We start from the raw sequence: 24,132 nt of genomic DNA on the forward strand, positions 1-24,132 counted from the left end.
CCTCGCGCCTACCTTATGTTCACTATGTTTCCTACAAGAGTCAATTTATTAGAGAGTCAACTGCCTGGATCCTTTCTAGTGTAGCACAAGTGCGTAAATACCTGTTGTTTACAATCGCTTTTGAACGATCGGTCCAAACAAAGGCCCGCCGTACATCCCGCCTTGATCTCGCCTTTTGGGTCACAAACAGCTGTCATTCAACTGTCAAGGTTTGGAACATTAACAATTAGATGCCGACCGTTACAAAAACCAATTGATACATTCGTCGTTGTCGTCTTCATCATTTCTTTGTATCATTATAAAATGGATAATCTATATAATCAGCTTTCAAGTGGTTCATCGAACGTTTGGGTAATGTATTTCCCATCGAGAGATCATTGATTTTCAACTGTATGAGCTAAGATAATGTTTCGTGTTTTTCACTTCCTAGAACATAGTTCAACAATGGCGTCAACTTTGGGAGCAGTCAAAGCGCAGTGGATCCCTATCTATTCTACAGCTGTGCATCGATATGTCGGGATTCAGCTACACTTTGAATGAAGAAGATTTAGTGTTGTTGGATGGAAACATAAATGCGCTACTAGAGGACAACATTTTCCGAGCGGTAAGGCACATGAACCAAAATCAGCAGTTACATCAACAGCATTGAAATATTTGTCTCCTTTTATACTTCTCTTCTATATGTAGCATTTCGATTGTAAAAAATTCATACGAGATGGGATATTCATTTCGAACTTTCAAGATTTCTTACAAAATCTCATCGTTCGCCCGTGGCAGGAGATACTCGCCGGGAATGAATGGCTGAACAAGACGGTAAGACTGCTTGTGGCATTTTGTAGTAGCGACCGGGACGAATGCATCATGGCTGGGGCGTACTTTGCCTCCATCATGTTACTAAACCTTTGCAAAGTACAGCACGATATCAAACAAACCCTAGAGAGACCATCCCTGTTCCGTAATGCTGAGGAGCAAGTACAGTTGAAGAAAATATGCAAAACTGGTGATAATATTTGCTTGGTTCTACTCGAGAGTGTGAAACCCGGATTCGCATTTGTCGAGATATTGATACCGCTAACGGATCACATTTGCAAGATGCTGACGTCTTATCCTTCTCTGTTGATAAAAGAGTATAAACAACTTGAGTTATTAGACGAGATACTATCGCTAAAAAGCCAGAAAACCACGCATACAGTTTTGAAATATCTTAAAAGCCACTTTATCGACACCACAACCTCCACAATCACCCGAGATGTTGGCAGATACATTCTGAGCAGAGAGAGTGTTTTAATTTGCATCATGGGCTCATTGAAATCGACCGAATCCGTCGTGCTGCAACTGTTATACCACGCATGCAGGTATTTTGTAAAAGCAGGATGATCTACCATGAAGTGGAAAATTTAATTAATTTAATGTATTTGTAGAGTTACCGAAAGCACACTAAGCGATCAGGCTAGCAAAAGAATCGCGTTGAGTATGTTTAGTACCAATGAGACTGCGATGAATGCAGCTATAGACCTGTTCGAAGCACGCTTTGTCGAAAACGTACAGGCGAGGAATGTAGAAGACAATATAATTATGTCAGTAGTCGAAGCTTACGGCCAATATGAATACCCTCTAACGGCTCTGCAGTCTTTAATCGAAAAAATATGGCAGAAGCGATTCTTTCAGCAGTTTGACGATCTCTTTCTGCTTCTAAAGGAAGTCCTCCCGCTGGAGGACGGCAACCGCTTTGGTGCCAAGACCATCGCGTATATGATAACATTCTGTCATCAGTTGCTGATGGCAGACATTAAGGCAGGAATAACCCCACCACAGAATGAGCCAGCCCCGGTCAACTGGAGTACTATACGAATGAGGCTGGACAGTTTTGTGTCCTTCTACCCAGAGTGTTTGACCGTAGTGTTTGAGGACCAGAACGTGTTCAAAATATTACTGACTTGTCTCAATCCTGAGGATAAGGAATTGTACAGCGTAGCCGGTGTAAATTGCGAGCAATATTATATTAAAGTTCTGTACAACACCCTTTCACCAGTTGCATCGAAAGCCACAGACTATACTACGCTGCTTGGAACGTTAACCGCCATTTACCGATTCGATACGATCGTTCATGTTTCGGAGGACATTTGGGGTGAACTTACAAAACGCTTTTATACGGTATTCTTTCACACACGTAGCCGATTGAGACGATACAATGTGGTAAGTTGAATTTTTAGCATATTTAAGACTGTTAGAACTAGATACGAACAATAATTACTTATCTACCATTTGCCAGGGTATCGATAAAAAGTTAATGGAAGATTACACCGCGTCCATAACTCAGTTGTGCGTCTTGTTGGAAATTAACAACAGCTCCTACGATGTGTTCACACTAGCCGAATATCTAGCGAAAGATTTGCGGCTGCTGAAGAAAATGAATCTCAGTGAGAACGCAAACGCAATATTTTATCGACTGTATAAAAATACACTCTTCGCGCAGGTTGCGAGTTTGCTGCAAAATCATAACTACCAGTTTTGCGAAAACGGTTCCGATCGGTTTGGCAAACAGGTACAAGCGTTCATTATTGATCTTTGTGCCCAGCTGGATGCTAATGGAGACGACGTTGCATTCGATGTCAGCAAACATATCGTGAGTACAGTTTGCGATATGCTTTTGTTAACTGAACCGTTCGGGCAAAACCCCGTATTGAAAAAGATACTACCAACGGAGTTTACGGTGGAGCAGGAGTTGCTGGAGAAATTGGCAAAATATGCAGAACAAACCATTTTTAGTGCAACCTCAGGTAAGTTAAACATTTTTCTTAAGTCTATAAATTACTTATTGGTTTGTGTAATTGTGATGTAGTGGTTGGTGATTGAAGACAAACAAGTTTTACGCTGATTCTAGCAAATCTAATAAATATAAAAGACATGTAGATTTTTAAAGTACCGGAGATACAAATTACTGGTACCTAATGCAAAATATTTGCTTCACGGATTATGGATTCATAGTGAAGAACAATGAATACATGATCTTTGAGCTGCATGATCCAACTGGGTAAATCCATTAATTCGTATTTTCACACGATTACGACCATTGTATCGTGGTTTTGGAAATAATTTTGAACGAAATCGTCACCGAATGCAAGAAGTTGGAAAAAGATCAAACCGTAATATAGTGTCTTTACTATGGAACCGTTTCAATTAAATAATGGTCGCATAGATATCTCTTTCAATCATTAAAAAGAAGAGTTTAACATAAGATTGATGATTGAATAGCAAGAATGAATAATTCAGCAAAGTAGTTTCTGTATATTTTGAAAGTGAATAACGTATTCAAATTAATCTTACCTTTTTCAGATGTGGACACATCTTTACTATCAGAGAAGAAACTATTGCTTACTTCTTTCAATAAACTGTACAGTAAGCATTCGTCATTGCCTCGCCTTACCGACACCCGGCACATTGTAAAGCATTATGGAGTGAACACCCTATTCTCAATAGAATTGGAAGCTTTGCTGAACATAGTATATTCTAAAAGTCCAGAGGCATTCCATGAAATCGTCACCAGTGTTTTCTTCGAGTATATTCTGAAAAAGGGATGCTATTTTAAAGCAAAGGTGGGTAATTTAAACGAATCATAATACTTTTATATCACCAAAACCGTACTGTTTTTAGGTATTTTTAAACCACATACAAACATTTCATGGTGGACACTTGGGAGGCATAGTAGAAATGGATGAATATTGTTTTAATGTAGCCCGAAGCATCGGGGATAGAGTATTCGAACAATATTTCAGTGCTGAGGCGCACGAAAACAAAATGATCTCCAAAATATTCACGTTGCTTAAACCCTGGGTGGAAAAACTGTCCAAAGAAACTCGAACGAAATTGTAAGTTTTCCTGCTCCGTGTCAACTGTGTCTTTAACTGCTAGTTAATAATTCTGTTTCATTTAATTTCAGGAGACAGCTGTTTCGTAACCATCCATGTTACATTTCTGAAGCCGGTTCAAAAAGTGGAGTCGTAACAATGACAAAGAAATTTTTGCAATCTCTCAAAGCATAGTTCTTTGTACCTATTTTTTGCATTTGATTTATGTTATGTACTTTTTCTCTTTTTCTAATTATTATAAATTTGGGAAATTAACTGCTTAGAAGTCGGTTTTAGAATTTTCTGTTTTATAAAAAAGAACTGTTTATATAAACATACCCATTTATATTCTCAACTATACAATGTGCCATGGTTCGTTATTAACCAAGTTCCAAGAATTATTTGAATAAAACTAGACAAAACGGTAAATATTCATCAATGTTTTCTTTTTATTCGAAAATGAACACTTGGTGCACTGGTCAGTAAAGTATCAAAATCAAAAAAAGAAAAACAGGTGAGAAACGATAATTACGATTCCTATAATTTTATCGAGCCTTTTTGAACTACAAACCGAAATTGTATGCTCCACTATTGGAGGGTTTTCCTAAAGCCGTCAGTAAAACAATTTAAATGATTGATGAATTATATGTAACGCATCGGTAATACTTTTATCTGTTGGTTCTTCATTCTCTGTCTGTGTGATTTTCGTTAACATTAGCAAACAATACCTTACTCTAAAAGTTTTGTTCTTTATTGTTTGTCTGTGACAAACCAAGGCAATAAATATATAAAGAATATATTCTAGGTGCATCCCTATGATTCCATCATAGGAATATTGGTGTGTTTGTCATACGCGTGTCATTATGTTGGGGGAGATACAGGCTCCGATCGGACTATCACACCTCCTCCATCTGCAGGACGTCGTCGTTTTCTGAGTCGCTAGCATTTGCTCGAGACCGACTACCGCCAGTTAGCAGCGATTTTCGATCGTCCGTCTGTCGATGAGGAACGTTCAGGGATCCTTTGGTGGCACTGGGTGTATTGGCTAGGTTGACAACGGGGTTCAGCGAGTACAAATAGATCGAATATGACACCACGAAGATCGCAAGTATCGTGTTGAGATAGATTGGAATCGCAAATAGTAGATAGCAGAGGATGGCGGTAAATATCAGCTCGAGCGCACTAGCGAACGTTTTCAGTATCGAGTTCATGTACTTCAGGAAGAAGCTGGTTATAATGCCGATGGCCGCGTTATTGACCATTATGATGATGACCTCAAATCTGGCTATTTCGCGTAAATTGGCACTCGTAAACGCACCGATCGGATCGCCTTGGAGCACTAGTATCAACAGGTTGCAAACGATCGAGTCCAAGTACATGAAAACATTCTGCACGTAGATATTGATATCGGAACCTTTCTTTTTCAGCAGATACTCATTATATACACCAGCTAGGCAGGAGCACACCGTTTGAACCAAGATGAGCAAAGCACTGTAGCTTAGATCAAAGCCGGATATGTTTTTACCACGGAACGTGCCATCCGCTGCGGATACCTGCGTTGTGTCGGTCTGATCCGATGTTCCTCCGGTTGTGTTGGATGAAAAAAGGGAGAAATTCCATTGTTTCAGCATACATCCCACGGTGAGAAGCAGAAGAGAGAACCATTGCTTTCGGCTAAGAGATTTTTTAAATATAATCTGCAAATGTAATAGAAGGTTTTCTTGTGAGCCGAGAACCAAGTCATTTGCGTTCATAAATAACACCCATACCTGGAACAGTACGCCCGTAATTACGACGCGTAGCTGAAGCAGCAAGTAGTACGTGGTAGGGTCAAACGTGGACAGATTGATAAATCCCAAGTTATTGTAAAGGCAGTACAGGAAGGCCGGAACGAAGTACAACAACAGTACGCTACTTCCTTCCACCACCCGCGAGATAAGAGATGTGAAGCTATGCCTGAAGGACGAGAAGAAAACGTTGCAATAAAACAGGCTCCACATGCCAAACCTAGCCGTTATCGACATTTTCTTTTGGGATTTGTTCTTACTCGCGACAGTAGAGGCCCGCCGATATCACCAACTTCAGAGCTTCGGTTAATAGCACCACCAGTACCGTATTGTAGCTGTATGAGTTATCGGACCGCTGGGAAGCAGTCACCAGAATGCCTAAGGGAAGATACGAATCAGTTTAGGGGTTTGTATAGTGGGTATTACATTATCGATGCACGCTTTCCATACCCTGGCTAACGAAGAGGGACATGTACGTAAGGAATATCACGATACTCTTCCTGCTGGGAAACAGTTCATCCCAATTTATGCGTGCAGTTTTCATGGTGAAGTCACCTTTAAAATTTCGCGTACGAATGACTGACTTTTTAATACTTTTAAAAAATTGCAGTAGTGTGCCGCACACTGTACACTTTACTTTACTTTACAGAATTGGTGGAACAGGCTTCTGTTTCGAATACGAAACGATGCAATCCATTATGCGTTTTCAGTAACCGGAGCGGCTCCCCAAAATTACAACAGCCCCTCTGTTTTGTGGACACGGTGCACACAATTCGATTGCTTGACTGCTGCTGCTGTTTTGTTGTGACGGCATGAAAACAAATCGAATTCGGTTCCAAATTGGAACTTTTGGAACACAAGTCGTGGATCAAATAAGACAGAGGTCTTGGTTGACGCATATCAAACATTGCAAATAAAGTTTTCTTATTGCTGGAAAGCATACTACACATTTAGGTTAAATATTCCCAAAGGTTAAACTTTCTAAATCATAAAATTTTCATTTTCTTAAAACTTTCTAACGTGACATTTGTTTTTGACAGCGCTAGTCTCCGTTATGATTTTGCTGTTTATTCAATTTTCTCGCTCGCACTCATAAGCCAAGCAGTAGTCTCGATATGCTCTATCCTCCTCCAACGCACTAGCCCTTGCAGTCGCCGGCAGTGAGTTGGTAGTTTTCAATTGGTTCGGAACAAATTGCTGGCGGTATATTGTGTGTTGCGATTGCAAAAAGGTAAACATAGTTCCCAAGCGAACCAGTTGTACGCTTTCGCAAAAAGACACAGAACTATCGGATATTTAGACCAACGCTCTGAACGAAGAATAGGTGATCGTGTGAGACGTGCACGGAACAGGGCAGTTGAATCGGATCACGCAAAATGGTCAAAATAGAAGACTTTAAGCTGTCCTGCGAGCTGACGGGCCACAAGCTGGACGTGCGTGCGGTAGCCGAGGGGAAAGGCTTTATAGTGTCCGGTTCCCGCGACAAAACCGCCAAGGTTTGGAGTGCTACTGGGTACGCATTGGGAAATCCAAACCAAACACAAAAGCTGCGATGGGTAGCTGGTTTGATTCATGATTAATTTTTTCAGCAATGGTTATGAAGATACGGCAACGTTAAAGAACCACACCAACTATGTCGGCGCGGTGCTGGTGGTGGAGGCGAACGGATGGGTGTGCACCGGAAGCAACGATGCGACGATCTGCGTGTTCCAGTATCCTGGCCCCCCGGAGCCAATCGGGGTGCTGAAAGGACACACCTCAACGGTATGTGCGCTGGCAGCGGGACACAACGCGACGACACTGATCTCCGGCAGCTGGGACAAGACGGCCAAAATTTGGACCAATGCACCCGGTTCGATGACGAACCTGACGCTTGTCGGCCATGAGGCAGCCGTGTGGGCTGTGGCATGCCTTGCGAACGGCAAGTACATCACCGGCTCGGCCGACAAGAACATCTTTGTGTGGAACGAAAAGGGCGAAAAGCTGGTGGTGCTCAAGGGACACAAGGATTGTGTGCGGGGGCTTTGTGCGTTGCCGAAGGGAGGATTCCTTAGCTGCTCGAACGATGCCACCATTCGCTACTGGAATGATACGTACGAGTGCGTTAAGGAGTTCCATGGTCACAGCAATTACATCTACTCCATTGCCCGGTCGGACGCGTGGGGCGATGAAATATTCGTCAGCGGTGGGGAAGACAGTACCATTCGCATGTGGCACCTAAAGGAAGGCGCCCTCGGTGAGGCTCTACAAATGCCGGCCCAATCCGTTTGGGCGCTGGCGGGATTACGCAACGGGGACATCGTGAGCGGCACTAGCGATGCCACCGTGCGAGTATTTACGGCCAGCGCAGAACGTGCGGCTTCCGATGAGCTCCAGGCAGCGTACCGTGTAGCGGTCGAAGTGCGTCAATCTGAATCGGCCAAGCAACTCGGTGGCATGAATGTGAACGATTTGCCCGGTCCCGAATCGCTGCTCTCCGAGGGCCGCGACGGGCAGACGCGCATCGTGCGACACCCGAACGGAAAGATTCTCTGCTACCAGTGGACGAACGGCAAGTGGGAGTGCGTTGGTGACGTGATGGGCGCGAGCGATGGAGACACCGGCAAGCAGCTGTACGAAGGGCGGGAGTACGATTACGTGTTTTCCGTCAACCTCTCCGACGATGCGCCCAATCTGAAGCTTCCCTACAACCGCGGTGAGGACCCATGGTTTGTGGCGCAGCGGTTCATCCACAAGCATAATCTCCCGCAAGTCTACCTCGAGCAGGTGGCCAATTTCATTGTGAAAAACTCCGACAATGCACCGGTGGCGAGTGCGATAGGAAATAGCTATTACGATCCGTTCACCGGTGGGTCTCGTTATGTGCCCGGTTCGTCGGCGGAAGCGTCCCAGTTTCGGCCCGACGCGGTCAACACGGACCCTTTCACGGGTGGCTCGAGCTATACCACGCAAACACCGAACGTCTCGCTCTCAACGAACGCAGCCAAGCCAGCTAATGGGGCCGGAAACTTGGACCCTTTTACCGGTGGCTCTAGCTACACAACCGGATCGAGTGAGGTGAAAAAAAGTAATACTCACTTCCCCCATCACCACTACGTTATGCTGGAAAATGCAGATCTCTCGAAGGTGCTAGTAAAGCTAAAGTAAGTACACGTATTGCTATGAACTTTAGTTAGCACATTAACCTATTGTTTTAAAACAACCAACTATTCTAACAGTAGTATTTAATAGTTGGTTCTTAAATTAAAATTCTCGCTTTTTTCACTAAAAATACAATTCATTCAAACTATTGTGCTTACTTTGATTGATTGAAAAAATGAAATAATTTAACCTGGTGAATATTGGTTTTAAAATTCTGTAAACATCAATAAAAGAATATTGTATTCGTAGGGAATTGAACAGCAATATCGAGGACCCCTCCGGAAGTATCCGCATGTCGGATGACACACTTGACGACATCGTACGGTATGCAGCGGAAGTAGTGTCCTCCCCCGAGCAGAACTCCGTTTGCCTGACGGCACTCAAGTTTCTCTACACCAACTGGCCGACGGAGAAACTGTTCCCCATCATGGACATAACGCGGCTGATCGTGCGTGAGGCACGCGCCTGCCACGAACTGTTCAATGATGCAGCCTTCTTCAGCACCTTTCTGCAGCATGTGAACCACCTGCCGGCGAACCAGCTGATGGCCGCCCGTTGCTTCACAAACATGCTAGCGCACCAGGCCGGTCGCAACGTGGTAGTAGAAAACATCCGTGCGATCGTCGATCGATTCAACATGATCCGCGGTGGCAGTGCTAACCTTCAAATTGCGTTGGCCAGTTTCTACCTGAACCTCTCGATGACGCAACTGGATAAGCTTACGTCCGTCGACTTCTGCAGGGTGCTGGGCGGTACCATCGGGGAGCTGCTCAGCTGGCTGACGGATAACGAGGCGACGTACCGGGCCTACCAGGCGCTCGGTAATTTGCTGAGCATCAAGGGAGCCGGGATGGGTGCGGTGGCCGATACGTTGAAAGCGAACGGTGCGCTGACGGACAAGATACTCTTCAACATTAGCAGCGAGCAGCCCAACTTCGCAAAGCTCAACGAATGTGCAAGCTATCTGTACGAGTTGTTGGCCTGAAGGGAAACAAAAGACTTGGCATTGGAAAAAAGGTGCGCGTATAGCGGGCAACATTAGGAAGGCTATCCAAGGATCTTTCAGTTATTTTAATCTAGATTATGCTTTACGAAAATTTAATAAATCTTGATTTGAACGATTGGAAAATTCTACGCATGAAAAATTGAAGCTAAGGGCTAAACTATTATTTTTCAGGATAATGCAGTTCCCTCCAATGAGTATCCTGGTTAAGCAATTGTAAATTTGAATTAATCAATGATTTACAGTTTTCGAGCATTATTCACTTTATTAACGCAGATTCACATTCAAAAACAATTTATAAATTTCCATCCCCCAGCACAGATTTTGTCCCGTAATATGTTGTGTTTTCAATTGTCGTGCATAAGTTTGCTGGAAAGTTTGTTGCCTGCCCGTAGGAAGCAAACCAGAGCCTACTCAACCATTCCCTGAGCCTACTACCATCCGAAGAAAAGGTCCATCGCCTTGTTAACGATGCCGTTCGATCGCTTCGCCGCAATCGGTGAACCGACCACGGCATTCTCTTGCTGTTTGGCTGTGTAAGACACGTCCATTAGTGAGCGCACACGGGAAAAGGGCCGCTGGGATCTATCCAACCCATCGGCATCATTCTCTTTGCCAGTAATGGACGAATCGGTGCAATACTGTACGCCAACCATCAGTCCCGGGCTAACGATGCGCCCATTGAAGTTGATCGCTCGGTTGCACTCGATGCGCGAGCTGTAGCGCAAATGGATCCAGTTGCCACCCTGCAGTGCCGGCTGCTTGTCCAGAATTGTTCCGATTCCCATGAAGTGCGATAGGATGATTGAGGTGGCGTTCTGCGGGAATCCGAACACCGTCACCCAGTTGCTGTGTTCCTGCTGCTCCAGCTTACTACCAATTTCGTAACTCGAAGGCGACGGAAGGTTAGTGGTGCGATTAAAATCCGTCGTGTGCGGTATCGGGGACATGACACGGGACGCATTGAACGCACTCTGATTCTGCAGCGACTCGTTGAAAGACAGATTATGGCTGGCGACGTCAGGAACAGACGGACCACGGACGGGTGTGTGCAGCATCTGTTTCTCCTTTCGCCACGAGTCGAATAACCCTTGCGTCGGCGGTCCAGCCGTGCTGGCGTTTGCATCGAACGACTCATTCCGATACTGATTTGCAAGGCTTGACGCTTGAACGGTCGAGTTTTGCAGGAATCGCTGTGCGTGCTGCTGTGGTTGTTGTTGTTGTTGGTGGCCCTGAGGCGTGTGAGGCAGAACGAACGGAGAAGAAAACTGGCCCTGGTACTGCTGATGATGTTGACTTTGCTGTAGGATCGGCGGTGATCGGAGCCCTTCCGGTGGTGATCCAGCCATTCCATGCGAGTAGGCCAGCGATGATCGGCCCCGTGTCGGCGAGAGCGTATTCGGACGCGGCGTGGTCGGCGGATCACCCATCAGGAAGGAGGGTAAATAGCCGGCGCTGCTTCCTCCCGGTCCACTCGGGCTGCCCAGTGTCATTGGTTCCATGGCTTACTGTAGTTTTTATGTTGGAAGCACTAAAAATCTTTAACAAAAATGTAACCCGCGACACTTGAGTATATGCAAAGTAGATGCTTGTTTTCCTCGCGACCGAATCTGTTGTCGTTACATTTGATTTTTCCGTAAACTTGTCATTTCTACTAGTGCTGGCAGAATCGGGACTCGGAAGATTCGAAGATTCGATCCCTAGACGGATTCTAAAGATTCGAATCCCATTTGACGGATTCTAAAGATTCGAATCCCATCTGACAGATTCTAAAGATTTGATTCGATTAGGATTCGAATCAGATTTGATCCCAAGCTGCAAACGTCACTTTAAAAGACGTCTTTTAGTGGTCTTTTAATCGTTTAAAAGACCGTTAAAAGACGTCTAAATAACACGGTTAAAAGACCGCATAAGTCAAAAAGTGGGGATTTCGAAAATTCGAAATAAAAAATTGTCCCTCCTTTTTTCGAACACCCACGTCAAAATACAAAATGACAAAATGAGGCTAATTCCAATACTTTCCAACAGCCGCTTTGAGAAAAGATTTTGCGGATTTTTTTATTTATTTTCAATCTAGTAAAACAAGAAACTCAATTGTTACATTTCGAGCAATCGAGGTGGACAAATTATTCAACATTCATATCGGCAGTCACGCATCGACATCGTTCGATATATCCTCCGCTAAGAACGCGTTAACACCAATTATCAGGTGGTCTTGCGGTCGGCCCTTCGAAGATGATTCCTTTGCTTAGCGGTCAGCCCTCATGCAAATCTTTTGTATCAAGATGTTCCACATCAAGTGTTTCATTTGATTCCCCTGCGCATGACACAGTTGGTTGAGTCCGTTCGAAACATCCTCCTGCTGGGGTGGATTTTGCGCATTGTTGGGCAAATCGTCCTCACGACGGAAGGAGTTGACGGAGTGTGTTGTTGTTGAGTTGTTGTGAGCACAGCACCATTGCACAGCACACAGCCTCGCGCCGATCCCGAGGACCGTAGCCGAAGCAGCAGGCAACCGAGGAACAAGGAGGCGGGCTACTGCACCACCAGCCGTTCCAGAAGTAAGAGCAGTGACGCTGTACGGGAGGTGACAGTCGACGAGACTAGCCGCAGTCCTCTGACGGCGGCGAAGGAAGCGGCCGTCTCGGAGGCCTCGACGTCGGGCCGCTAACCGGAGGTAGGTTGTCTTGTAGGTGCCAGCTGATGCGTTCTGACAGGAGCTTTCTAGCGCAAGAGCTTTGCGAGAGCCAGGCGGCTTTGGGCGTCAATGCTCTTCAATGAGCCATGCCCCAACCACTGGCTCAAACCTCTTCTTTCGATCTTTCGAAGATTCCCTTGATGTTAAACAAAAAAAAACACAGATTGTTATACAAACAATTATGGCTGAAGATGAAAGCGGGATCACTGCGTTGAGTTAATCTTCCGAACGATGATACGAACATTACCTCTGCCTCAGCTGTGTCGTCTGCTGTTGCCGAACCTTCTTGCAAGTTGTTGTTTTCTTCACTGTGATTAATTTTTTCACCCTCTTCGCTCATTGTATCGATTGGATGCTTTAAAATACACTGATCTGTGATGCTACGATAGTCAGCTGCATGAAATAAACAACCAAATATTTACGATTCTCATCGTGCCTGTTTCGCTTTGACAGAAATACAATTCAAGGAAGAAAAATAAGAACCTCTTAAACCAGATTGAAATTTACACGAAATGCACTTAAATCCCGCTTGACAGTATGTAACTACACGGACACAAGCAGAAGCCAAGTGCAGTAAAAACCATTCAAACTCCTCAACCCTGTATTGTAAATTGAGTCAATCGGTCTTTTAAGCCAGACCTTGCAGATTGGGTAAGAACCTCCTAAACCAGATTGAAATTTACACGAAATGCACTTAAATCCCGCTTGACAGTATGTAACTACACGGACACAAGCAGAAGCCAAGTGCAGTAAAAACCATTCTAACTCCTCAACCCTGTATTGTAAATTGAGTCAATCGGTCTTTTAAGCCAGACCTTGCAGATTGGGATTGGTTTGGGACTCGATTTGTTGCGATTCTGACTTGATCCTAAACTGTTTGAATCGACTCACAATGATTTGAGTCGAATTAGTCACATAACGAGTCGATCTAGAGACAACGTAATTGATTTAAGTTTACTCAAATCGAATGCTGGGTAGAATGTCCAATGGACATAGATTGAGTTTTTTGCGCGATTTGCAAGTTTTGCTGCAAAAAAATTTCTGGAACCTATTTTTTACAAATAAATGCAGTTAAATGTCCATTATCCGAGTTGTTCTACCCAACCAAACCCATTTCATCAGGACCAGACCATTTTTACCGAATTCTGAATAGGATTCTGGGGATTCAGATTAGGATAAACAATTTTCAGATCGACATTGGTTTGTTTACATGATGATGATGATGCTAATGATGATGATGATGATGATAAGTCCCACCGCTTACCCCTACATAGGTTTGAGAGGGACGAAAGTATCTTGCGATATTGAATATAAATCATCAAACGAGAGAGGTCATTGGGGCATTACTCTCCAGAACAATCGCATCCAACTCTGCTCCATTCATACAACGGTCGCCATCTATTGCACAAAGAGGTACATCTTAGATTTCCCAACTAGCAAAAGGGGACCACTTTCCGGAGTAGGGCAGGTATTTTCGCACAGTTCTGATTAACACCGCCAGCTATCAATGATTGATAGTGTGGTGAAACCCACCAGTGCTACTTACGGGACCTGATCTCGTCCCTTCACCTTGAAAGGTAAATCGCCGAGTCCCCCAAGGTTAACGAGGCACCACTTTCCGGAGTGTAAGAGGATATTTCTGCTCTGTTTGTAGTTCCCCCGCCAATTACCATTGGTTGATAATGTGGTGCCACTGTCAAAAACAGAAAGGGACCCAACTACAGCGAGATGTGTACGTAGGTTGCCTTTTAAGTTTCGGGATTTGAAAAAACTGGTGATGCAATCTACCAACTAACAATTTTATCGTAAAGTTTGACGTTTTTGAGGTTATACGTACTCAGAACGTTATGACATACGAGCGCTTTTTGTGTTGTTAAAAAAATGTTTAAAGTGTCAATGTCCGCCAAATTGTGGAATTGGGTCGTGGAAATTTTCATGCGATTATTTTTTGCAACTTTCGACGTGAATTGACACAGCAGTATTGCATGAATGAACTTAATTCAACTTTTGGTGATGAAGCTCCATCAATGATCAGTATTTATTGATGGTTTGGAAAATTAAATCGGGGTCGGAGTTCACTTCAAGATGAATTTCGTGAAGGTCGTCCAAAATCAGTTTTCGTTCTGAAAACAATTGATGCTGTGCGTGAACGGATATTACAAGATCGTCATGTGACTTTTTGTGAGATAGAGACAACCTTAGGTATTACTGGGACCAGCACATACTTAATATTGCATGAACATTTAACTGTCAAAAAAAATTGCTGGTGTTGGATTCCACAAAATTTGTCAATCTCTCAAAAAGAGACTCGTGTCAATTGGTCGGCAAAAATGCTCGAAAAATATGATTGTGGTGCATCAAAACTCGTCTTTAATATCGTGACAGGTGATGAGTCGTGGATTTACGCGAATGAACCCGAAACTAAACTGCAATCGACTGTATGGGTGTTTCAAGATGAGCCAAATCCAACCAAAGTTGTTCACGCACGAAGCACTTCTAAGCAAATGGTCGCATGTTTTTTCGGAAAAACTGGATATATCGCAACCAAACCTCTAGAACAACGCAGAACAGTCTATTATGAGTGGTACACAACCATTTGTTTGCCAGTTGTCTTCCAAGAAATCAGGAAATTCCACCGCTGTCGACGGATCACCCGTCACCACGACAATGCGAGCTCTCACACATCGGCTCAAACAACTGCATTTTTGAGTACTCAAAACATCGATTTGATGAGTCATCCGCCATATAGTCCTGGATCTAGCACCAAATGACTTCTTTTAATTCCCGTACGTAAAAAATAAACAGAGATTTCAACGTTTTTCAACACCTGAAGAAGCGAAGATCTCTCAAAAAAGACTCGTATCGAATGACATTTTTAACATTTTTTTAACAACACAAATAGCGTTCGTATGTCAAAACGTTCTGAGAACGTATACCTCAAAAACGTCAAACTTTACGATAAAATTGTTAATTAACAGATTGCATCACCAGTTTTTCCAAATCCCGAAACTTAAAAGGCAACCCTCGTAGATACTATTAGTTCTTTCCGTACAGCCATGTCCACCAATTGTCCTCGTTTACGCGCGCGTGTCTCAAAATTATGTAGACTAATTCATTCTATTCAGTTAAATTAAATAATAAAAATAAAAAGTCCCTGTTCATTTTTTTACTCATCATCATCATAGTCAAAGACCATGTTGACAAATGCAATACTACGGGCTCAAAAACTACAACATTTACTAAATACATTGCAAGCACAGCGTCTGACAACCCTCTTCACGAATACGGCACATAGGCGTATGAACTCCCTAAGATTTCGCGCTTGTTTAATCTCTCTCGGCATCCTGTTGTACCATTGTACTCCTTTGAAAAACAACGAATTTCGAGCGTTCCATTACGAGTGTGTTACCGATGCACGTCAGACCCAACCACTATCTTCTTCTTCTTCTTGGCGTAACGACCTCTTGGTCATGCCTGCCCCGTCGAGGGCGTACGAGACTTGTTTCCCTGTTGTACGTGGATAGTCAGTCCTCTCGTACAGGGGAGGGTCCGGTCTCGGTTGGGATTCGAACCCACGCCGTCGAAGTGGTGAGCCCCGGCGCTCATGGGCCGATTTTCTAACCGGCGCTACCGCTCGGCTGTCGCGGACCCCAAACCACTATCCTTTCCCCCAAATACGTTGGTACCAGGCCTTTCAAAACAGGTTGGAGCACTATAGTATACGCTACTTAAACTGTTCCGACTGTTCTTGGATTGGGATTCGGATTTGGGGATTTGGTTTACCCACCACTACGAACGAAACTCGCGCCAAACTGGCATCAACAAGCTTCAAAAACCTTGGTCACAACTGTAAATAATGGCTAAAGCAACTAATTTCTCAATAACTTTTTAGTGGCTTGGCCAATTTTAGTGACAGACCCCTCAAATGGAAGGTCTTTTAAAGACTGATAACTCTGTGCAACAAAGACTCTTCGGTAGCTCTTAGTTTATGAAATTCTGAGGCGTAGGTGCAGAAACCTTGGTTGGTATTTTCTGCTGAAATAACCAATTTGTTAATAACTTTATAACTGCTGAACCGATTTGTACATGTGACCCCTTAAATGAAAGGTCTGCTCAAGACACACAACTTTGTCTAACAATAGATCATTCTATATTATCTAGTTTTTGAGAAAATTTATTTTTCGAAAAGCTTCGGAAATCTATCGGTTCCGGTGGAACAAGGTACTCAATACTTCGAATAGCCAATTAAGCAAAAAATTGCCAATTTGTTAATAACTTTTGATTCTTTGAACCGATTTTCTCGATTGACCCCTCAAATGAAAGGTCTGCTCAAGACACACAACTTTAACGATAGTTAGATTTTCCAGGCTGCTTAGTTCTTGCGAAATGATTTTGTATGGGAAAATGGCCGAAACAGCCAATTTGCCTATAACTTTTGATTCTGTGGACCGATTCTTACGACAGACCCCTCAAACGAAAGGTCTTTTGCAGACCAACAACTTTGTCGAAGTAAAGACTTATCCATCGTTTCCAATTTTGGAGAAATTAATACTGCGTCATGGCCCGGTCGACCGATACTCTTCGAAAACATCAAAATGTCATTTTCATATAATCCCAGGCCGGCAGAGTTCGAAAGGTCCCGATGCGCAATCTTTCTCTTCGAAAGAGAGATTTTGCGATTTTGCGAGAGAATTTTCAGTTCTCTTTCCTCTCTCAAATTGTGCGCATAGTGGTGGGTAGTTTCCTCGGAACTGAAATGAAACAGCTCCCCCTTGGAGCGGATAGCGATAGCGATCCAGATGGTCCTGGGGACCATTCAAAAGCTCGATTTAGCCTTTGGATCAATTCAACCATTGATTGTACAATTGTTAAAGTAACAAATAATATGAAAAATCGGTAAATTTGGTAGGCACGCATGATATGATGGATTGAGACTCGGATTCGAAGATCCGGATCTCAGAATGGATTTGAATCGAAAGATTCGAATCCCTGTAGGGATTCAGTTTTCCCATCACTAATTTCTACTCTAGACCGTGTTGCCATCACAAGCGATCATTATTTTGAATTTTGATGTTTTGTAAAATATTAATTTTCGTTGGTTGTCACTCGAATAAATAATAGTAAATATAACCTTGTATTCTATAAAATGTATTTTACGAATAATTCCTACCTATTTGATATTGCAAAGCGTTTTACATTTGTTCGAAAGTTATGTCGTCGTCTAAATAACTAGTTAACAACCCCTCCTCCAACATCCTCGATAGTATAGTGGTCAGTATCCCCGCCTGTCACGCGGGAGACCGGGGTTCGATTCCCCGTCGGGGAGAATATTTTTTTGTTTTTCCCAAATTTCAAAACTTATGTCCGTAAAACTACTCCTATCATAAAACATTTCTTTTACCATGGGTCATCACTAAAAAAAGGCACAAAAACGCAGAATCATAAGTACCTATAAAATATGATTTTAATTTCTCCGATGTAGTCTTTTCCCTTCAGATACACAGATCTGATCTTTTTGCGTTTTCCCGCAAAAGACAAACACAACACATGGAACGAAAGGAAGTTATTGAATCGAAAAAATAAACCGTAATTGTATGCTTTAGTGAGCTGTAGTGTGCTTGGTTCCCCAATTACTTGAACACGATCGTGTCCAACATTGCGCCAAGGCACTGGACGATGTTGTTGGACATCAGCGTGTCGACCTTCTCCTCTAGATGACGCTTGGGATCCTGTTTGCCAACATTCTTGATCGCCAACTGCTCGGGGGTCATTTTTTCCTCATCCTCAAGAGCCTGTTGCGCAAAATAGAAACGATTTTCATTAATAAGACAGTTCATTCTCAGGCCATTGTTTTTCGATTACCTTATTGTAATTCTTTGCTAGTTCCAGCATCTCACTGATGGTGCTTTCATTGATGCTGCAGTGCTCTTCGTAATTGGCCAACGTTAGCCCATCCATCCACGACTTTTTGTGTAGATTCAGCAGCATCTTCTGTTCCAACTCGTTCTTGCGGTAGTTAATACTAATGGAGTAGTAGTTACGATTGAGACCATGAATTAACGCTTGCACCGAGGGCTTTTGCAAGTGACCCAAGTTGGACGTCGTTTGTCGTGGTTCCTGGCACAGTACCAGCGTGTTATGGTTGATCAGGCGGAATGCGTCGATGACCACCTTTCCTTTGACCGACTGTATGGGATCGACCACAACGGCAACAGCACGCTCGGACAGAGCTTCAAACGACTGCTGCGTGTTGATATCAACACCGGATAACCAGCAACCGAATCCCGGATGCGAGTGGTACCATCCGACCACCATCTCCGGACGGCCGGTTTGCTTTAGCATGTCCAACATTTTCGCCTGAAACACGGGATCGACGGCTTCAACGGACACGCCGGTTCCAGTCTGTGGCATCGCAAACACATCGATGACTTGCACAGTGTAGTCATCAACAAATTCACCTGCGAAGGATAACAAAGACGCAAGCCGGGCGTAAACAAAACGTATATCCTAAAGCTTTCTAATGTGCAACTTTAACTTACCCAGCATCAGCCCCATGACCTCCATCGGGACTCCAGCACGGCCGTGTTTAAGCATCTTCAGCAGGGCGAGTGAAGAAATATAGACCTGCTCTGCTGTGTCCACAACCGGAGCATCCGATGGTGGCGGAGCTTGACTTAGTCCAGGCATGGCTCCTCCAAGTCGCAACAAACGATCCATTTTAACGAAGAAGATGTAATTCACTGACTACAGTTGATTCACTTTCCACACTTTACAGCACACAATGGCAAGAGGGAATGTATGCTTCGAGTAAACCAGTTGATGAAATAGCAATTCAATGCATTCGCTGCGGAACGAAGAAACCGATGACTTTCGTTTCTTTTGCGACTAGTGTTGGCAGAATCAGGATTCGAAAGATTCGAAGATTCGATCCCTAGACGGATTATAAAAAATTCGAATCCCATCTGACAGATACTAAAGATTTGATTCGATTGGGATTCGAATCAGATTTGATTTGTTTGGGACTCGATTTGATTCGTTTCTGACTTGATCCTAAACTGTTTGAATCGACTCTCAAAGATTAATTTGCAAGATAGTCTCTAGAAAAATTCCTGGAACCTATTTTTTTACAAAGAAATACAGTACAATGTCCGTTATCCGAGTTGTTCTACCCAACCAAACCCATTTCATCAGGACCAGACCATTTTTACCGGATTCTGAATCGGATTCTGGGGATCCAGATTAGGATCCCAACGAGAAATTTTAGCGTTATTTTAAGGTAAAAGAATTCTCTTCAGAACTGCCCGCTCTTCTTTTCAGAATTCTTTTATTCCTTCTTTTGCAGCAGATTTCCTATGCAATCTAGGCGTAAACCGACTTCTGAAAAGTAGGGTAAAACAATTCTCTTTATACTTGCGGGACGCCTCAAAAGAGAACGCTTTGGCGTGACTGTGCGTTTATACGGATTGGGATTCGGATTCGAAGATCCGGTTCTCATAATCGAAAGATTCAAATCCCTGTAGGGATTCAATTTCCCCATCACTATTTGCGAAAATGACAGTTCAATCATGTCACAATCAAGGTTTCGTTAACGAAGCAACATTTGCTTCTGTATATAGCTTTGTAAAAGTAACCTTGAGCTACATGCAAAAATCATTTGTTTTCAAAAATCTTTTACTTAAGATTATTAACATATTTATACTGGCCTAGAGACTAACAAATTTATTACTAAATAGACTATTTAAGCCATTCTTTCTAGTTGTGACTAACGTGTTTGAAGATTGTTCAATTAACCCTGGAGTTGATTTGAAATGCCGATGCTGGCAACGCTGCTGTCAGTTCCGTTCAATGTATAGAATCAACCAATCAGAGACGAGAAACGTGTTTATTTTCATTTCGAAGCGATAATGTTCGTCAGAAACCGGTTGATATAAGTCATTCGGTCCATTATTTGATCAGTATCCTTTTTCAGTAGCATAACGACAGTTACCATCTACTAGTAGCATTCAACCTTTTACAATATCTGTGTTCGTCAATAGATAAGAAAACCCCCGCAAAAATGAAGACTGATTTGTGCTGCTATCTACTTGGTGTGCTGGGGCTAACGATCGTTCTCGGACCTGCCGCGATCAATGGACAGGTTGGCGATATTGCACGACCGATCGAGAGCAAAGAACTGAAATGCCTCGTGTGCAAGGCGTCGATGGCAGAGATGGAGCTGGCCGCTTCCAAGGTGGATCCGAACAAAAAGGTGGAAATAGGCGACTACCGGCTCGATACCACGGGTGAATCGAAGAAAAAGAAAAAGATCCTCTACGCCAAGTCGGAAATGTACCTCACGGAAATGATGGAGACGGTGTGCGATCGTATGGACGACTACGCCAAGGCACGTTACAAGAAAACTGGCCGCCCTGTGGTGCTGAAGATGATGACGGAAGGTGGCATGAACCCCGACATGGCCCACGTTAACTTCGTGCAAGAGGGAGACCTCAATAAAACCCTGAAGCATCTTTGCCTGGAGATCGTGGAAAATTACGATGAGGATATCATCCGGATGTTCCAGGAGGAAGTCGTAAAGGATACCGACATTCGGTTATGTTCACAGGTTGCTAAATACTGCAAGGAGCAACCGGTCGACGATGAGTACGAGTATGAGGAGAGCGAAGAGGCCCATGAGGAATTGTAGAGACGGGATGTCCAAGACGTTCACCATTCCTATGCATAGAACCATGAAAGCTAGTGAAGAAGTTGTGCAAAGTAACGAATCAAAGTTACATCCTTCATTGTTAATCCTTAAATCATTCAAAAGGGTACCTAAATAGGACATAGACTTATTAAGCTTCAGTAAATGATAGCGAGAACAACAGAGTTGAAACACAAGAATAAAGTTTTTGTACGAAATATAGCTACTTAAATTGTATTACTGGGTTCTATATTTTGGAGGGTTTTGTTTTTTTTACTACGGTTTAGTAACACCATTCAGTAATCGGAGGTTGTCACTCAATTGCAGTCGGGCAAAACATGTGGAAAAAATTGTTCTCCGATAAAAGGAACGATTACATGCACTGATAAGAGTTTGCTCGAGCTACTGATGTGCTGCTTATCGATAACGGGTTTTACGTTTGTACGGTTCTAGAGTTTTCATAATTCTGTTAATAGAGATGAACATAGACTTGCTATAATAATGTCGCTGATTTCAACAATGTAAAATTCATAAAATTTTGATTTACCTCTTAATTGTGCTCTTCGTGATTTAATTATTCCAGTCTGGGTTGCTATTCGTTATGTATACAGAACTAATTGTTTACGTTTATACTATTATTTGAAAGAACTGAAGGATTGGTGGTTTGATTTATTAATCACCTTTTAAAACATCGCGTTGAATCTGATTCAACTTTTAATAAATGTGCTGAGAAAAACAAGTATAACAATGAAGCATAAATATGCTTCAATTTCACTCTACAGCTTAACTGTACCCTTGAGGAGCTTTTCGAGCAATCCATCATAAGCTGAGAACTAAAATTTGGAGAAAGGAATTTAATATCTCTTGGACATTGTTTTTTCCGCCAGAGGAGAAAATGGTCGGGTTGTTTAAATGGTTATGACTATATTTCCGTTACTGGACCTTCGTAAGTGATTCAACAAGTCGGGCGGGTGCGACAACGATCATTTTCAGTCGCACTGCTTGGTGGGAAAGACGAAAATTCATGGAAAAACCAATGTCAGCTAGTCTTCAGCGTGGACTGCATTATGCAAGTAGTTTTTCGGTTCGCTTTTGGTGAATGGGAAATTGCATCTCGACGACGAAGCGCGAGACAGATAGAATGGGGTAATCGGTAATTTTCGCAAACGATCCCACTGCAAGCGATCCTGCACAAAGCTGGTGAATGGCAGCATCTGCCTTTAGTTGAATTTGGTTGCAGGTTCAACATTACAAACGAGTGAAGTGCCTGCGAGCGCCTGCTGACAACATTGCTTCACCCTAATCGTATATTGCAAACTTTTATGAATTAACTTACGAATTTTACAAAATGTACCTACTGATTGTGGTTGTTGTACACTATTGCTAGACTTGATCCAATATCTACACGTTTTCGGGCTATCTACATTATCACTATCAGCGGTATACTATGGTTCCAGCACTTCTGAAACTTCGAGCATGGTCCACGTCGGCAAATCGCGTGCCGCAGTTCGCGGCCGGTAGCGCGTATGTGGTCGCGTGTATAATTTGGCCCGTTTAACTGCACACCACCCCGTGGGGGCCCATCACCGCTGATTTGTAATCGTGAAGATTCATTACAAGGTTTGGAAAAGAAAAAAATAAAATTCAGTAAAAAACATACCCCCCCCATATACACATTAGCCCTCACCTTTGCACGTTTGTGTGTTCGTGCGATTTGCGAGCGCCACATAAAAAAATTCCTATCATCCAACAAGCCTAGGGGCCTCGTGTTTGCTGGCGGCTCCAGCACCGAGCGCATCGTGGCAGTGATGAGTCGAAGTTTGTTTGTCATGCGAAAAACATCTGTCCAAAGCAGCGAAGCGGCTAAGGTCCCGAGCGAGAAGCTAGAGGATTTTCAAACGTGGTAGAGGACAGTGTGTTTTAGATACGCAATTACAATTTGTGAGAATTCTGTTCCGCAAACTGAGCATACCTTAAATCGTGTTTTTAAAATTGGCCAAATTTTTGCAACTTCGTATGACATTTTTTTCTGTGCAAAACTTCTCAAAATGTGTGATACCTGCGGTATCGATTGTGGTAGAAAACAGTGGACTATAATTTATAACACATGAATCGATTCATGATAAGATAAGCGTTACTAAAGAGGAATACAACGTGTTGTGCGCGTGAAGAGTGACAATTTCTTCAGTTGTGTGAAGTCGTATAAAGAAAAAAGACTTGTGTCGAAGGTGAATTAAATAAAGTTAATGTGGTTTAGTTAAGTAGTGATATCATGTTAGGATATAGGGGATGGAATTTTAAGTATTACCTAGACATAGTTCCTAAAGTGTAATATAAAATACAAAAAAAACTCCCCACCGTAGCTGAAAGGCCGTTGAAGGTAAGAAACTAGCATCAACAATAACCTAAAAATCAATCCATCAATCGCTCATGTAACATACATCATTGTAACATATTGGTTTCGGGTACAAAACAACACCTCAATAATAGTTACTGGCTGAGGTGTGTTAGTGGCTTCGATGGGGCGCTGTGGGGAATAACCAAACCAAATCGAAAACAACCACCGCAGGCCGACATCAAACGATCGGATGATTGGTTTTGATTTAATTAATTTTACTTGACCCATAAACGTGTCTTACAACTTCGTAATCGTTTAGCTCTGGCCGGCCGATATTACGAGTGACCCACCACGGAGCCGTGAAAAAGTTATTGTTTGATTTATTTTTGTATTGTTTTTTCGGCAGCATTTCAACATGAGTGCGTTTAAAAACAAACATGTTGTGCTTGGTTGTAAAAATTTAGAAATAACCAAAAAGATTCCAGATTATGGATAATCGAATTCAATGAAAATATTGTAAATAATATCTTTGAATATTGTTGCATAAATGCAGAATCCACTGAATATAATGCAAGCAACAGGGTCTCATTCAAAAATGCAAGTTTGATGTTGTTTCCTAAATTTTGAAGTGGGAGTA

General features: G+C 42.9%; 6 protein-coding genes and 1 non-coding gene across 7 annotated transcripts; 4 read left to right on the forward strand and 3 right to left on the reverse strand.

Moving 5' to 3' along the window:
- Positions 1-303: 303 nt before the first annotated feature.
- Positions 304-4,043, forward strand: LOC131293287 (uncharacterized). The gene is made up of 8 exons (XM_058321367.1): positions 304-351; positions 431-604; positions 688-1,355; positions 1,422-2,196; positions 2,273-2,780; positions 3,337-3,596; positions 3,655-3,869; positions 3,941-4,043. Exons 1-8 carry the CDS (start codon positions 304-306, stop codon positions 4,041-4,043), a joined length of 2,751 nt encoding a protein of 916 aa, XP_058177350.1.
- A 433-nt stretch (positions 4,044-4,476) lies between these two features.
- Positions 4,477-6,400, reverse strand: LOC131292637 (UDP-galactose transporter senju). The gene is made up of 4 exons (XM_058320843.1): positions 6,086-6,400; positions 5,896-6,013; positions 5,618-5,804; positions 4,477-5,545 (listed from the first exon to the last, which is right to left on the reverse strand). Exons 1-4 carry the CDS (start codon positions 6,177-6,179, stop codon positions 4,745-4,747), a joined length of 1,200 nt encoding a protein of 399 aa, XP_058176826.1. The 5' UTR covers positions 6,180-6,400; the 3' UTR covers positions 4,477-4,744.
- A 496-nt stretch (positions 6,401-6,896) lies between these two features.
- On the forward strand, positions 6,897-9,920 carry LOC131282514 (phospholipase A-2-activating protein). The gene is made up of 3 exons (XM_058312000.1): positions 6,897-7,148; positions 7,225-8,778; positions 9,026-9,920. Exons 1-3 carry the CDS (start codon positions 7,012-7,014, stop codon positions 9,759-9,761), a joined length of 2,427 nt encoding a protein of 808 aa, XP_058167983.1. The 5' UTR covers positions 6,897-7,011; the 3' UTR covers positions 9,762-9,920.
- A 107-nt stretch (positions 9,921-10,027) lies between these two features.
- LOC131292697 (nucleoporin Nup35) lies at positions 10,028-11,361 on the reverse strand. The gene has a single exon (XM_058320848.1). It carries the CDS (start codon positions 11,279-11,281, stop codon positions 10,214-10,216), a length of 1,068 nt encoding a protein of 355 aa, XP_058176831.1. The 5' UTR covers positions 11,282-11,361; the 3' UTR covers positions 10,028-10,213.
- Positions 11,362-17,731: 6,370 nt separating this feature from the next.
- Trnad-guc (transfer RNA aspartic acid (anticodon GUC)) lies at positions 17,732-17,803 on the forward strand. Its single transcript has one exon. It is a non-coding gene; the product is annotated as a tRNA-Asp (tRNA).
- A 120-nt stretch (positions 17,804-17,923) lies between these two features.
- LOC131282354 (26S proteasome non-ATPase regulatory subunit 14) lies at positions 17,924-19,346 on the reverse strand. Its single transcript, XM_058311794.1, has 3 exons — positions 19,017-19,346; positions 18,340-18,935; positions 17,924-18,269 (listed from the first exon to the last, which is right to left on the reverse strand). Exons 1-3 carry the CDS (start codon positions 19,192-19,194, stop codon positions 18,108-18,110), a joined length of 936 nt encoding a protein of 311 aa, XP_058167777.1. The 5' UTR covers positions 19,195-19,346; the 3' UTR covers positions 17,924-18,107.
- A 1,107-nt stretch (positions 19,347-20,453) lies between these two features.
- LOC131281117 (protein seele) lies at positions 20,454-21,383 on the forward strand. Its single transcript, XM_058310369.1, has one exon. The coding sequence runs from the start codon at positions 20,534-20,536 to the stop codon at positions 21,158-21,160; it is 627 nt and encodes a 208-aa protein (XP_058166352.1). The 5' UTR covers positions 20,454-20,533; the 3' UTR covers positions 21,161-21,383.
- The last annotated feature ends 2,749 nt before the right edge of the window (positions 21,384-24,132 follow it).

This window comes from Anopheles ziemanni, chromosome 2, assembly GCF_943734765.1.
Source record: "Anopheles ziemanni chromosome 2, idAnoZiCoDA_A2_x.2, whole genome shotgun sequence".
NCBI classification, from domain to species: Eukaryota; Metazoa; Arthropoda; class Insecta; order Diptera; family Culicidae; genus Anopheles; species Anopheles ziemanni.